Source organism: Palaemon carinicauda, chromosome 1 (assembly GCF_036898095.1).
Source record: "Palaemon carinicauda isolate YSFRI2023 chromosome 1, ASM3689809v2, whole genome shotgun sequence".
Classification (NCBI taxonomy): domain Eukaryota; kingdom Metazoa; phylum Arthropoda; class Malacostraca; order Decapoda; family Palaemonidae; genus Palaemon; species Palaemon carinicauda.
The window spans coordinates 7,124,969-7,140,949 of record NC_090725.1 but is presented as its reverse complement, the minus strand read 5'-3'; the positions used below and the strand labels follow the sequence as shown (position 1 = coordinate 7,140,949).

At 43.7% G+C, this 15,981-nt stretch overlaps 1 protein-coding gene across 2 annotated transcripts in view; it reads right to left on the bottom strand.

Moving 5' to 3' along the window:
* Positions 1-15,981, bottom strand: part of LOC137641393 (uncharacterized) — a 46,702-nt gene that overhangs the window by 887 nt on the left and 29,834 nt on the right. For both annotated transcript variants that reach the window (XM_068373923.1, XM_068373916.1), the window contains exons 3-5: positions 14,324-14,460; positions 13,720-13,907; positions 10,208-10,492 (exon numbers count right to left, since the gene is read on the bottom strand). In XM_068373923.1, coding sequence (XP_068230024.1) covers positions 10,208-10,492; positions 13,720-13,907; positions 14,324-14,460 — 610 coding nt within the window. The remainder of the gene's footprint in view (positions 1-10,207; positions 10,493-13,719; positions 13,908-14,323; positions 14,461-15,981) is intronic.

Here is a 15,981-nt window from a genome sequence, read left to right as displayed (position 1 = left end):
ATGTGAGGAGAGGGTTAGTCGTCTTATTGTCCTGGTCCAGTAGAATATCCACTCTCATCTCAACTTTACATTTACACTTGAGTAATATTTCAACCTCTAAAACTGGGATACATTTTCTAGAAACCAAATACTTAGCAAACACTTACTGGAAATCCCTATTGTTAGCAAAATGGGCCTTGATAAGCAACCTCCACTCCAAAAGAAAAACAAAGAAATAGCGGACTGATGCTGTTCTATGCATCACATTGAAGGATATACTTTGAACTTATAGTAAACCATCCAAGATTTATAAAAAAAAATAAACTGTTTTTAAGCAAACCTGTGATGCTTTTTTTATTTGCTTCTTGCTTTCTTATCGTCATGAACTCCTTCCATTTTTCTAGATCTGTGAACATTAATTGCTCAAGGGTCTTTGCTGCATCCTTTGGGCCTTAGCTATATTACAATTTATTCCATTCCCACTTCCTTTTTGCTCTCTAGCCTCTTCTAACTTTTAATTTATAATCAAAATGCAGTGTTTTCTCTCCATTCCACCTGGGCGCTGAATAACCCCATAGACTCCAGTACAGAGCAAATTTATAAATCCAATTCAATCCAGTATGTAAACCTAGTATGGGCTACACCTAGTCCAAAGGCAGTAAATATATTTCCAAGTACAGTGAACCCTCGCTACTTCGCGGTTCGACCATCGCGGATTCACCACTTCGCGGATTTTTTCCATAACCCATATATATACAGTAATATATATATATATATGTATGCATGTATTTATGTATATATGTAGGTATGTATATGTGTATACATATAAATATATATATATATATATATACACACACACACACATATATATATATATATATATATATATATATATATATATATATATATATATATACATATATCTAAAGTAGGAAGATGTGATGTAGTTCTAAGGGAAAAGTATGGGAAATATGTCTGGGTAATAAGCAAAGCTCTACCTCCAGTTTGTTTCTACATTATGATCAGAGATAAATGTAAACAAAACATTGGTTGCCATTTTTTATCGTGCTTTTTAGCATGTTTAGGAAATGCATGATATAAAATCACCTTTAATATTTGTGCCTGTTTTAGTTTAGGGTACTGTAGTACATGCATTAAGTGTTCTGTACATTAAAGGGTAGTTTGTTAACAGTACTACGTACAAGGGAAGGTTTTAAAAGTCTGAATATACATGTTGAATAAATAGGTAAATATGGTGTCACTACTTCGCGGATTTTCACCTATCGCGGCCGCGACTGGAACCTATCTACCGCGATAAACGAGGGTTCACTGTACCTGTTTTTAGCATAAATAGCCCACAAAATTCGTGCTAGTGGTCAGTGGTCACTGAATATCACCACAGTAATGAAGTTTGGCACACATTTATAGGCCGAAGCTTTGTCAATGGCTAAGTACCCAATTAAAGTACAAATGTAACTGAGGTGTTATTGCCTAGCTAGAGAGGTCATACAGTACTAAGGGGTTCTCTATCAGGGGCACCATAAAGGGATTTTGACGAAGGAAAAATCTATTTCTGGGCGAGAGACCTGTGCCGCCCAGTGAAATGCTCCTTTTACATCATTTCTAAGGTAAAAACTTGCTATGAATTTACCAGAGAAAAAGTCTAGGAATGCTAGGTTGAACCCAGCTCGCTCACCTAATAAGGTGTCGGTATAATTAACTGGGGCATGATAATTAATCACAACCAGAGGCCTCGCACCATTTAGATATCTCCTCTCAATATCCCTGTACAGCGAGGTGCCGTTCAAGACCTAGCACCGATCTCCACTACCAACAGTCCAACCCACGCCAGTGACGTCACTCCTTATAGCACCCAAGATTAGGGCCCAAGAGGGGAGGTGAGGGTGGTTTCACTGGGCGGCACAGATCTCTCGCCCAGAAATAGATTTTTCCTTCGTCAAAATCCCTTTTCTGGGCTCAGACCTGTGCCGCCCAGTGAAATAGTGCCAGAGAATAAGGACCAAAACTTGACACAATACCTGAGGGAAGTAATAAATACAATAAATACAAAATAATACCAAACGTGATTTTAATATCGGAAAAGGATATACAGGGTATCCCGAGGGTAAGTACTCTCAATATTAATAGTGAATAGTTAAATATAATAATGGTGAATAGTTAAATATAATAATGGTAAAAAATCCCATACTAGGGATGGCAATAAGACAGGCAGATAATGCGGATCAAATAAATAACATCATGATAAATAACAAAACCAGCTCGTGGAGAGTAAGACTAAATACAGGTATAAAATAAAAACAATTCATAGTAATCGAGATCCTAAAGAGTTATCAAATAATACACCATAAGGGTGTAGTCAAGAAAAACAAAACCAAAACTAGGTAGTAACAATAGGTAAGGCAGATAGGAGGGAAAGAGGATAGAGCAAGACGTGATTAAGACTCGGTAGCTTCAGGAGGAAGCACATTCCCAGCTGCTACTGTAGCAAATTTTAGAGCTTCCAAAGGTTTTAGGTAGTGGCATTTAAAAACTTTAGGGGACTTCCAGCCTGTATATTTTGCGAGTTCATTAAATTTCATGTGGTGGAAGAAATTAACTGAAGTAGCAACAGCTCGAATATCATGGACATGGGGGAATGATTCAGGATTAGCCTGTTTAATGAAATACAGTAAAGGATTTGTTGCCAGATTCCTTTAAGGGTAATGGTTCCTCCATTTTCTCTAAAAAAAAATAAGGGCCCTGTGTTTGTAATGGAAGTTCCATTTAAGTAGGCTTTCAGGGTGGTAACTGGACACAAGGATGGATCCCGAGGAAGTGGAACTATCTTCCAGGGAAACCATCTGTTCTGAGGGTCCTCATTTTAAGCGAGGAAAACTTTTGTTAGGGGAGAGAAGGACTTCTCCCGAAGAGAGGAATTCAATATGACCCGAGTCTCTAGACAAGGCAGAAAGTTCTGAAATTCTGGAGCCAGAAGGGAGGCTCAATAGGAACAATGTCTTCCTTAGCAGTGCCATGTAATTGCAGGATTCATTAAGAGTGTCAGAGGCCAGCTTCAGGACATCATTCAAAAACCAGGAAACCGCACTAGGGCGAGTTGATGGTTTTAATCTGGCACAAGCTCTCGGGATGGACGAGAAGTATGAATCCGTAAGGTCAATATCAAAACCAATATGAAAGATCTTTTTCAAAGCTGATTTGATCGTAGTGATGGTGTTGGCTGCTAGGCCTGATTCAAGGAGAGTTCTGAAGAAGGTCACAGTTAGATTCATCGTCATCTTTTCAACCTTTGAGTTCTTTAAAAACTTTGCAAGTTTTTTAACAGCCAAGTCATATTGACGGAGGGTGGATTCCCTTTTGTCCGATTCCCAGAATAGGGTATTTAGAGGGTCAATATTTGCACCCTTTTGAGCTGCAAACTTCATGAAGTCCATAAAGTTAGGGCACTCTGAATTCTTGAGGAAGCTAACACATTGCGAGTTTGTACTACTTGTGTTAGTATAGGGTTGGGAATCTGCCGAGGACAGAGGCCCAGTTCCAGTAGCAGAGGAAACCAACTGCTCTTGGGCCAGTTGGGGGCTACCAGAGCCACTCGGCCTCTGAAAGACCTGAGTTTGTCCAATACTTTCAACAGGAGATTTATCGGAGGGAACAGATATATCCTCTTCTAAACGTTCCAATCTAACGACATTGCGTCTGTGACATAAGCCCGAGGGTCCAGGTTGGGGCCCACGTAACATTGTAGTTTGTGGTTGGATTCCGTCGCAAACAAGTCCACCTGGAGATCCGGGACCTGAGATAAGATCCATTTGAATGACTGTTTGTCTAGGGACCATTCAGACTCCAGCGGAGTTGTCCTCGAAAGTGCGTCCGCCACTACATTCCGCACTCCCGCAAGGTGGACTGCTGACAGATGCCACTAGTTTGATGTTGCTAAGGAGAATATTGCTAACATGACGTGGTTTATGTGGGCCGACTTGGAGCCTCCTCTGTTTATGCAGTGGACTATGACTGCGCTGTCTAGAACCAGCCGGATATGAAGGTTCCTGGTTGGTTTCAGTCGTTTTAGAGTGAGGAATACTGCCATGGCCTCTAGGACATTGATGTGAAATTGTCGGAATATCGTCGACCATAGTCCCTGAACTTTCTTGTGCTGGGAGCATCCTCCCCACCCTGTTAAGGAGGAGTCTGTGTGAATGAAGAGTCCTGGGGCCCGATATTGCAAGGGGACTGACTTCGATAGGCTTTTGACTTTCGTCCATGGCTGAAGATTATCTCAGGATTGGGGGAAGTCGAGCTCTCTTGTCTTGACGCCTCTTGTTTGCCCTGGAGCGCCATACTCTGTTTATGTCCTTTAGTTTGGCCTTTAGGACAATGTCTGTTACGGAGGCGAACTGTAAGGAGCCTAGAATTCTTTTCTAATTCCTCCTGGACGACAATTTGTCCCTGAGAAACCGTTTCATGTTCTTTGCTATTTCCGTCCTCTTGGCTTTGGGGAGGCATAGCGTATGGGAGCGTAGGTCCCATTGTAATCCAAGCCATTGAAACTTGGTCTCCGAGACCAGGCGGGATTTGTCTAAGTTGACCTGAAACCCTAACTGTCGAAGGAAGGTGAGAACTTTGTCCGTTGCCGTGAGGCAGTTCCTGACGTTGTCTGCCCAGACGAGCCAGTCGTCCAGATAAGCCACTATTTGAATCCCTTGGATTCCAAGTTCTTGAATTACCATCTCTGCTAGTTTGGTGAAGATCCTGGGCGCTATGTTGAGTCCGAATGGCATTACTTTGAACGCATAGGCCTGTTTGCCTAGTTTGAAACCTAGGAAGGGATGAAAGTGCCTTGCTATTGGAACGTGATAGTAGGCATCGGTAAGATCTATAGAGGTGGCGACGGCCCCACAGGGAAGCAAGGTCCGCACCTGAGAGATGGTTAGCATGTGGAACTTGTCGCAACGAATGAAGGAGTTCAGACAGGACAGGTCTAGGATTACTCTCCGCTTGTATGAGCCTTTCTTTGGCACGCTGAACAAGCGACCTTGAAATTTTAAGCGATGGACTCTTTGGATTGCGTTCTTCTGCAATAGGTCTTCTGCAAACTATCTTAGTTCCTCCGTTGGAAGTTGATAGAAACTGGTCGGTGGAGGGGGCCCTTTTATCCAGCTCCACCCCAGACCTTTGAAAATTATGCTGGAAGCCCAATTATTGAACTTCCAACGGGCTCGAAAGACGTAGTCTCCCTCCTACCTGGAGATTTTCAATGGGCTGAGGATGGCTTGCCTCCTCTGCCTCCGCGGAATGTCTTACCTTGGTTGAAACCCTTTCCGCCACCTCTGTTGCGAAAGGCACCTCTGGCGCCAGAGCCTCTACGTTGGTAGCCTTGGAGGGAACCTTGGGACTCGTAGGTGGGGTTAAAGGCAGGGGAGGTAGCATAAGATGTCGATGCTATCTGTGCCTGAGGGACCAACACGTACTGATGTTGAGGTTGTCCCTTAGAAGTAGAAGGTTGGGGTTGTGCAAGCTGAAGAGGCTGTCTGTTCTGGGAAGAATGGAAGGGTCTCAACCTCTTCCTGCCTCGGCCCGAGGCGCCAGCTGGTTCGAACTTCCGCTTGGGGCCAAGGCCCCATTTAACTTTGAGGCTCTGGTTGACCCGAGCTGCCTCGCTGAGCACAGAGTTTACCAAGTCCTCCGGGAAGAGATCCGGGCCCCAGACCGGGGCTTTGACGAGTCTATTAGGCTCATGCCTGATGGTAGCCTCGGCTAACACGTGTCTCCGGCAACGGAATCTAGCGTTTAGAAACTCAAAAGCATCAACTAATAAGGTCTGAAGGAGGGATTTGGTAAGAACTTTTTAGAGGGATTCCTCCTCATAGGTGTTGGCGGTCATCTCTGCCAAAGTGGCTGAATTAATAGATCTCCTCAGCCTGCACCGGGCCTCGAACTCAAGGCGGATTATTGATTCCGGGAGATTGGGGAGGTGTTCACTGAACTGTGTGGAAGCATAGTCAGCACTCTGTTTGCCTGCCGTGAAGGTGGCCGGGGCGTTACGCCAGCACTCGTGGTCACCTGGAAAGAGGAGGGAAGTCAAGTCTGTCTCCCGGAGCTGAGGCAGAGGCTTTTCTTCCTTGGCAGACTGATAAGCAATATCCATGATCTTAGTGACGCATGGAGTAGAGGTTTGTTCATCAACCACAAATATGGTATAAGAACTCTTGTGGGGCGTGAGCATTGTGTTCACACAATCCTACTCGTTTAATACCCGGACCAAGGTAGACTGGGCCTGTTCCTTGGGATAGATGACCGTCTCCCTAGGGACTCTATCCAAGCGGATCAAAGCCTCTTCGGTCAGACGGGCGAAGCTGGGGAAGGGGAATTGGAGTCCCGGCGGGTAGAACTCATAGTTCTCGACAGGCCGGGTGCCAAAACCCTCTATAGTGAGCATGCCATCTGTAAAGGGAGAATGCAGAGCCATCTTCCAGAGGTTGTTTTTGGTGAATGGTGGGAGCTTGGAAGCATCGGGGATGGGGTATTGCTGCTGTTGTGGCAGCCCCGAACGCATGAGGCCTTGCACCAGGCTCTCATTTTTGGAGATCCTCTCAGTGAGGGATGACATCATGGACCCGATCTGGGAAAGAAGTTCCTTAGAAAAGGCTTTCGGGTCGAAGGGTTCCGCCGGGGCGGGAACGGGTGCCGGCGGGGATACCGGACCCTGAGGGGCCGAAGATGCGGCGGCGGAGTCTTGGGGGACTCTAGGGGATGAAGTCTTGACCGACTTCGGGGGTTTTGAAAACTTACGAGTCTTGAACAAAGGCTCACGGTGAGCCTTAACCTTCGGGGTAACTGGGCGGGGCTTGAAATCAGCCCCGGAGGTCCCCGGGAAGCCCTGAAAATAAGAATGAGCTGAATTAGTAGAAGAAAAAGTCGGGCTAAGGAGAGGAATCTTAGCCCGGGACCCACCTGCCTCACCTACCTCACTACCTACGTCTGGTTCGTCAAGAGCCATTGGTTCTATATCTAAGTTGAGGGTAGCGACGTCTTCAATAATAGTCCCGCCCGTCTCCTCCTGGCCCGGGGCTAAGAGCAAGGACTATCTTCTCAATAATGGGGTCCGCCACATCCTTGGGGACCGCAGCTGATGTCTTGGCATTGGGGTAGATGAGGGAACACCATTCCTCCGAGAGAATGTAAGGCTGTTTCGCTTTTACATTGCGGGCGAACCCGCCGATCCAGACCTTGAGGGTCGCCAGGACTGAGGTCTTAGCCGGCTGGGAGCTCTGAAAGAGAATAGATTATTACTGAAGGTAAGTGGTTTCCACAACAGAAATAAAATGAGAAAGTTTATGAATCTCTTTGCGAAATAAGGCCACCAAAAATGACAGAGGTTAAGACAATGTAAGTCTAAGATTAACCGTAATTCCACTTACCGAGTCTGAGGTGAGCGTGGAAGCCAGCTTATAACAGACGACACTATTTGTCCGGGTGCCAGACGGCCAATCCATCCACAAGGATAGCACAATGGGCGTGTGACCGACAAACGTCGTGGCCACAGGGTTGGTGAAGGGCCGCCGAACAAACTATCATCGCACAGCGTACCGTCTGTAAAATAAAGATACATAAGTATCCCGTAGGTAAGCAAGAGGAGCCCGGGGGCTCCGGGAGCTTAAACTACACTGTTATAGCATTGGGTGAAACACTCTTAAGCCGTAAGGGCGATAAAGCTAGAGGAGCCCGGGGGCTCCGGGAGCTTAAACTACACTGTTATAGCATTGGGTGAAACACACTTAAGCCGTAAGGGCGATAAAGCTAGAGGAGCCCGGGGGCTCCGGGAGCTTAAACTACACTGTTATAGCAGTGGGTGAAACACTCTTAAGCCGTAAGGGCGATAAAGCTAGAGGAGCCCGGGAGCTAATGTACACCGCTATAGCAGTGGGTAAACTAATCTTAAGCCGTAAGGGCGATAAAGCACTTAATATGTAACAGCTTGATAGATAACAGAGTAATCCAATCCGTAACAATGATCATATGAGGAGGAACAGTCGAGTAATAGAATCTATATATAAGATTAATCGTCAAATGGTTAGGGATATACGTTGGCTCCGGAGAGACAACAGAGAGGCCGAGGCTCGTATTAACCTACCCTAAGGGGAAGGGTTGTCGGGAGTGAAACTCACCGACGGGCTCAGAACCTTAACCAAAACTCGACAAAATAACTAGGTCCTGAAGTTATGAACGGGGATCTCGTAGATAAAATTATTAACATCGAGCGGGGTCCGTGAAGTGCGGAACGCCACACGGGGAGGGTGAAGGGAGGGATCCTATAAAAGGTCCGTGGGGTGCGGAACCGGGAGGTAGCATCCAGGAATAATATGTGTATGTAAAACATGGAACCCAAACCATAGCAGAAATCCCTCCCGCCGACCGATGGCCAATCGGGGCGGCGGGGAAAAAACGGCTACGGTGGATACTATAACATATAGCCTCTTAAACGCTTGTGAAGGAGCCAGGTGATATCCCCGGGGAGGGGGGGGGGAAGAGTGAGAGGGTACGAGAGGACTCGACCCGCGAAACAAAACAGCTGACTCCAAGGCTCGAAGAGCGAGAGGCATCCCTGAAGTGGGGATGTAGGCGGGGGGAGGCTATCACGTGGACAGAGGGACCAGGCGTACCAACCTGGTCGAATAACCACGGCATATGAATGATCAAAACGGCAAGACATGATATAATATAATATATAATATAATTGATATGGTATAAAATAAAATGAGTAGGAAAGCATGCGAGTAAAATAGAAAGAAATGGACGCAAGCGAGAGGCAGGGAAGAGCCGAACCTTCCAGCGCGGGAAGGACTGAGCTCGGCCCGGGGGGGGGGGGGGGGGGGGGGGGCGGCAACATAACCAAGTCAGTGAGGTGCCGACATAAAAATCTGAAAAAAAAAAAACTGCCTCGCGAGAGTCCCACTCTAACTAAAGCAACTACTAGTCATAAATATAATGTAATGTATCGTTTATGAAAACGTAATAATGTGGTAACCTAAAAAACTAGCAGCGCCCGAAGGCGAGCAGGCATGCCAACCTAACACGAACTGTGATACCGTAGTACCATAACAACTGTATCGTAATTAACAGGATAATGAAATACCATAACAAAATAAAACACGGGGTGTGAACCGTGAATCACCCAGAAAGGTTCAAAACGAAAACCAATCAGTATGGAAGACTAATTGTAAAGCATTAAGAACGAGAGAGAGAGAGAGAGAGAGAGAGGAGGTAGCCAGCCGCCATGGCGGTCCCGAAGCGGAGCCGCGAAGTGAAAATTAAAAACTGTGATAAAATAACAACTAAGGGCAAGGCTACCTCCAAAAACTCAAAACTCATAGATCCGGTACTTAACTTTGACGGAGTGACAGTAGATTCCAACATCATGATATAAATCCTGGGTAAATCCGGGAAAAAGCACACACAAAAAAAGTGAACCACTTAAAGCAAGTGCTATAAAAGGAGTGACATCACTGGCGTGGGTTGGACTGTTGGTAGTGGAGATCAGTGCTAGGTCTTGAACAGCACCTCTCTGTACAGGGATATTGAGAGGAGATATCTAAATGGTGCGAGGCCTCTGGTTGTGATTATCACGCCCCAGTTAATTATACCGACACCTTATTAGGTGAGCGAGCTGGGTTCATCTTAGCATTCCTAGACTATTTTTTCTCTGGTAAATTCATAGCAAGTTTTTACCTTAGAAATGATGTAAAAGGAGCATTTCACTGGGCGGCACAGGTCTGAGCCCAGAAAAGCAAAATTTAAATGAGGTTGGACTCTTGACTTGGAGGATAGAAAATTGGAACGGGGAAGTAGAAGACTATAAAGTGGGTGTAGTTAGTGGTTATGGCTTGACTTACTAAGAAATTTAAACTGATCTTATAGTCCTGCATGATAAGCAACTAATTATTTTTTATATTTATCAGAATCTAAAGCTATCACACTTTTATAAAAGCTATTAATATTTTTGGGTAAAAAATTATTCAGCAACAGGAATCATAAATCATAAATCATAAATCATAAATCATAAATCATATATCATATATCATATATCTCTATCTATCTATCTATCTATCTATATATATATATATATATATATATATATGATAATAAAATAATAATAATAATAATGATAATGAGATGGAAGGATTTTCTTAAAAGTGATGCACCAGCTACTCACCATAATCATATGCATGACTTGTGTGTCTTCCCGTAAACCTTGCCTGTTTAAGGTGGATGCATTTCTTTGAGAATTAGCAAAACTAGAAAGTCTCTTATTTTGCAAATTTTCATTAGGTGCACATCTGTCCTCTTTAGAATCAAGGTCGACCATGAAAGTGTCTGGAACGTCCCCTGTAAACATGAGTTTAACTTCCAGCCTAGTTACTTTATCTTCAATATAGGCAGAAAGGCTAAAGTTCTCTTCTAGTGCGAGATCTTTGCATGTCTTCTTTGCTTGTCTGGCCTGGGAAAAAACATAGATTCGATAAAAAGGATCTCTTAAAATGCTGAAATAAATCAAACTTCTTACTTGGAATATTAAGAGCCGCAACTTGGCAAAATACATATCTATAAAAATACAATTAACAATTATAAAAGATGTAATCACTCCAGCTAACAAAATTGTCTCAAATTTATCTTAGGATTTACTGATCCATAGAAAGTAGAGGTAATATGAAAATATATTTTTCCAGAGTAATTCCCAAAGTAAGATCTGTGCCAAAAAGAGATAAGTGACCTTTCACTAATAAAAAATCAAATAATATACAACACGGGAGGTGGACCTTAGATTCACCTCTGTCAATAAAATTAGCTTTTGAAGAACATCACCAATGTGAGAAAATTCTGGCAATAAATTTTATAAACCATTCCATGACATGTCAAGAGTCTTAAGAATACCGAAAGCATTTGTAAATTTCTGTATATATTCAGTTTGAAGATGACCCAATATGAATTATAGTGGAGTGGGATCTTTAGTTTACACTGCTCTACAAAATCCCCACTAATGGTCATAGAAATTACAGTGAAATTCCTTGTTCTACAAAAAAGGAAGAACGAATACAGATGCACAGACTTATTCCAAAGTAGACGTAAGAATAACTGGACAAGTGGAAAGTTTTAAGTTATTGCCTTTCTTAAAACAATTTGCTCATTGTCCTGAAGAAGGATGGATCGCTACCCCTTCCCCAACAACGCCAGTATCACTACCTTTACAATGCTAAAGTATTTTCGACCTTTGACCACCTGAAGGGTATTATCAGGTGCACATGAACTCAAAAAAACATCCAAGACAGCCAACACTAACCCCTTCTGCAAATATACTTTCAATTACTCCTGCTTTGGCCTTTTTAATGCAGGGCATACATTTCAAACCATGGATGTTAGAAAATGGCATACAGGGGTCTTTCTCCTTTAAAGGAGACCACCTACGTCACCTACACATCACCCTCGACAGCAGCAGAATGGCCTCGTAATCAGGTACGACAAGTGTACTTTTTGGTGCCAAGAAAATGGCATTCTTGGGTCATTACATAACTCCTGAAGGTATTCACCTCCTCACTGAGAAGGTTTCAGTGGTACAGAAGTTCCCCACACATTCATCCGTCAAAACACTGCAGGAGTTTTTGGGCACGGTGAACTATTATCACTGATTCTTGCCAGCCATTGCTGCCACTCTTGTCCCCCGCTACGACTCCCTCAAGGGCAAGCCAAAAAACTTGAAGTAGGGCCCCCTTCCGGATGCACCTTCTTCAACACAAAGAAAGCCCCATCAACTCTCACTGCGCTTACCTTTCCCATGACAATTGCTTATCATGTTGATGGAGTGGTGAGAGAGGTGAATGCTCGAGTGCTTGGACGAGGATTAAAACTGGTAGGCGAGAATGATCATGAATGGGAGGTAAATCAGTTGTTGTTTCCGGATGATACTGTACTGGTAGCAGACACAAAAGAGAAGCTTGACCGACTAGTGACAGAATTTGGAAGGGTGTGTGAGAGAAGGAAGTTGAGAGTTAATGTGGGTAAGAGTAAGGTTATGAGATGTACGAGAAGGGAAGGTGGTGCAAGGTTGAATGTCATGTTGAATGGAGAGTTACTTGAGGAGGTGGATCAGTTTAAGTACTTGGGGTCTGTTGTTGCAGCAAATGGTGGAGTGGAAGCAGATGTACGTCAGAGAGTCAATGAAGGTTGCAAAGTGTTGGGGGCAGTTAAGGGAGTAGTAAAAAATAGAGGGTTGGGCATGAATGTAAAGAGAGTTCTATATGAGAAAGTGATTGTACCAACTGTGATGTATGGATTGGAGTTGTGGGGAATGAAAGTGATGGAGAGACAGAAATTGAATGTGTTTGAGATGAAGTGTCTGAGGAGTATGGCTGGTGTATCTCGAGTTGATAGGGTTAGGAACGAAGTGGTGAAGGTGAGAACGGGTGTAAGAAATGAGTTAGCGACTAGAGTGGATATGAATGTGTTGAGGTGGTTTGGCCATGTTGAGAGAATGGAAAATGGCTGTCTGCTAAAGAAGGTGATGAATGCAAGAGTTGATGGGAGAAGTACAAGAGGAAGGCCAAGGTTTGGGTGGATGGATGGTGTGAAGAAAGCTCTGGGTGATAGGAGGATAGATGTGAGAGAGGCAAGAGAGCGTGCTAGAAATAGGAATGAATGGCGAGCGATTGTGACGCAGTTCCGGTAGGTCCTGCTGCTTCCTCCGGTGCCTTAGATGACCGCGGAGGTAGCAGCAGTAGGGGACTCAGCAGTATGAAGCTTCATCTGTGGTGGAAATGTGGGAGGTTGGGCTGTGGCACCCTAGCAGTACCAGCTGAACTCGGCCGAGTCCCTGGTTAGGCTGGAGGAACGTAGAGAGTAGAGGTCCCCTTTTTTGTTTTGTTTCTTGTTGATGTCGGCTACCCCCCAAAATTGGGGGAAGTTCCTTTGGTATATGTATATGTATGTATGTATGTATGTACAACAAAAATCCTTTAATTAAGGATGCCAGGTAGTAGAAGATGTACTCTAAATTATAATATCTTGGAAAGAAACCTAGCTTCGAGAAAACTGAAAACGCCACTATGTTTATCCATCTGTATTTCACCAAAAAACAGCGAGATAAGGTAGTTTGATGAAGGGTCTTTTTTACCTTTTTAGTACTTGAGATTCAAATCTACTACGCTATTACTGATATGTACACTTGGACACAGGAATCCCTAGTGCACCTCGCTCTCAGGAAGTGCATCCTGTCACGCTCTAGCTTCTTGGCGAGTTCCTGTGTGTAGCCTGACTCACCACTTCTGCCATCCCTCTCTACAGTATCTGTTTGGTTGCTCGCAGCGCAGTTGGGGTGCATTTCCTCAAAGGATTTGAGGAGGGGTGACAGGAATTCATGTGTCCAATTGTACATTATGCTACACTTCATTTAACTTATTGTCATGAAATAGTTTAATAACTTATCTTTAAAACATCTTGTTAAAATAGTGATGTCATTAGTTGATAATTGACCCCATCTCAAACAATCTAGACTCTAGAGTATTCCGTATCCTTTAGATCTACAGTAAGGTAAATGCAAGATTTCGTACACCAACAGATGAAACTACAAAATATATTCTTGAGCTTTCTTTATAGTTCTTAGGAACACTGATATTGCGAATTATCACATACGAACATACTCAAAATGCATGGTTGCAATACGCAGGCACTTACGCAGGGAGGAATCTCATCTGAGTCCCATTCTAAGTTATTACTGCAACTCACAACAAACGTATTGTTGTCATCTGGAAAAACATATGGACTTGGACATACATATGAAACTTTAGAACCAGCTGCAGCAGAGCCTAAGTAATCTGTTGTAGCCAAGTTGTGCTTTGGCGGAGAACCACATTCAGTTTTGGCTGTAAAGACAGAATACAATTGTTTTAACAAGCACCATTAGAAGGCAAAGAAATTAAAATATTAAACCCTTTATTACATATTTTAATAAACTGAAAGTATTTTGTTTTACAATAAAACTTTAGCGATCATGACATTTTTTTACTTGGGGGGTGGTAGAAAAAAAAATTCTCATAACTTTCTTAGCAACAAATTAATTGTTGAACCCTCATTAATTAAAAGAATCCTCACAACTGCCTAATATCAACAATGAACTTAAAAAGTAGTTTCTGATTTTATGAAATTAGATTAATAAAAAAAAATATTGCTTTTCAATTTCCCTCAGACATTTAGGAGGAAAAAGAGAATCTCTAAGTACTGGTTCATGTATGAAATGTTTTCTGTACACAATCTTTCCAATAAAATTAAGAAGACTTACTTAGAAAAATACCGAGAGTAGCAGACAGTCCTATGGCTAACAGAAGAGCAATTACTCCGGATACAATAGCAATTATCTTCCATTTTTCATACAAAGGACTTGACTTTTCTTTGGAAGGTCCGGGACTGTTGTCTTCCCTGAAAAAAGGTTGTATATTTCAGCTTGTCTAATAACATCTTTTATGTAATTACATTCAATATTAATCTTTTGGAAATAACAGTTCAGTGAATATTTACAATCATCTACTACCAGGAAATTCTATCACAGCTTCTGTTTCCCTGTTATAATCTATTAAAACGTATTTAGGAACTAACTTAAGCTAAGGCAGGGGGATCGGGGTAATTTTAACTCTATTACTTTTCTTTACTTACTTTACTTTTAAGGCTACTTATCTGGACCTTACTTTTGTAAGGACAGTGAGACAAGCATCACCAAAATTAACTGATAGTTTATTCAAACATGCGTGGGAATATAAAACAGAGTGCGGACGCAAAGGTGGCATGGCGTAGGCGCCAATTCAGCTTGAACTTCCCGCCAAAATATATGTGTTCTCACATGAACAAATACACGAATTGCAAGTAAACAGAAACATGTAATGAAATAAAGTAATACATATGTCAAATTGTAGCTCTGAGGGAGCGGAATACATATATATATAGGAAGCCACAGTGTGGCGAAAGGAGAATTTAAATATAGACAATTTGTTGAATTTCTGGACGACGGAGGAAGTGGTGTCCAAACAAGTACCCCCCCCCCCCAAGACATCGGGCAGCGTAGAGGGCTGATGATTTTCGGGCGTCGGAGGGTTCCTCTCGTTTTTGAACAGAGGGGCACGTCGGCGTTCGGCGTAAGGATCTTTTCCTCTCGTCGTCGTTTGTTGATTTTTCTTTCATTGGGCACCTTGTTTTGAGGTGGCACTCTTGATCTGCCAAGTCCGGCGGAGGCAGTGTCGCTCCCTTCGAGAAACGCTGGTTTCACGCGGTCTATTGAGATCCAGACTTCTTGACCATGCACGTCAAGAAGGAATGCTTTCGTCGTCTTCTTAATTACTCGGTAGGGGCCTCGATAAGGTCTGGTTAGTGGTTGTCGATGGGCGTCGACACGGACGAAAACGTACCCGCAGTCATCCAGGTTCTTTGGCTTGAAATGCTTAGTTCTGTTCTGGTAAGTTTTGAGACATGGCCTGAATTTCTTGGCGATATCCCTAAGATGATCCAGCTGCGTGTCGTCGGTTGATGTGGGAAAGAATTCGTCAGGAACTGCGAGTACCTTCCCGTAAACCTTTTCGGCGGGCGAAGGCTCGCCATCTGCGCGAGGGGCGGTGCAAAGGCCGAGAAGTACCCAAGGAAGTCGTGATTTCCAGTCCCCGTCAGTGCAGCTTGCCATCAGGGACGCCTTGAGGGCGCAAGGAGTTCGTTCGACCATGCCGTTTGCCGCGGGGTTGTATGCCGTGGTGCTGTGGAGTGTCGTCCCCATCAGGTTTGCCAGAGCGAGCCATATTTCTGAGAGGAAAGCGGGGCTTCTGCCTGTCGTGATGTCGTCAGGAATGCCAAATCTGCTCACCCAGCTTGATAAAAGGGCTTCGGCACATACTCGAGTCGTAGCTTCGGTCATCGGCGATGCCTCCAACCACCTCGTGGAGCGATCGATGATCGTAA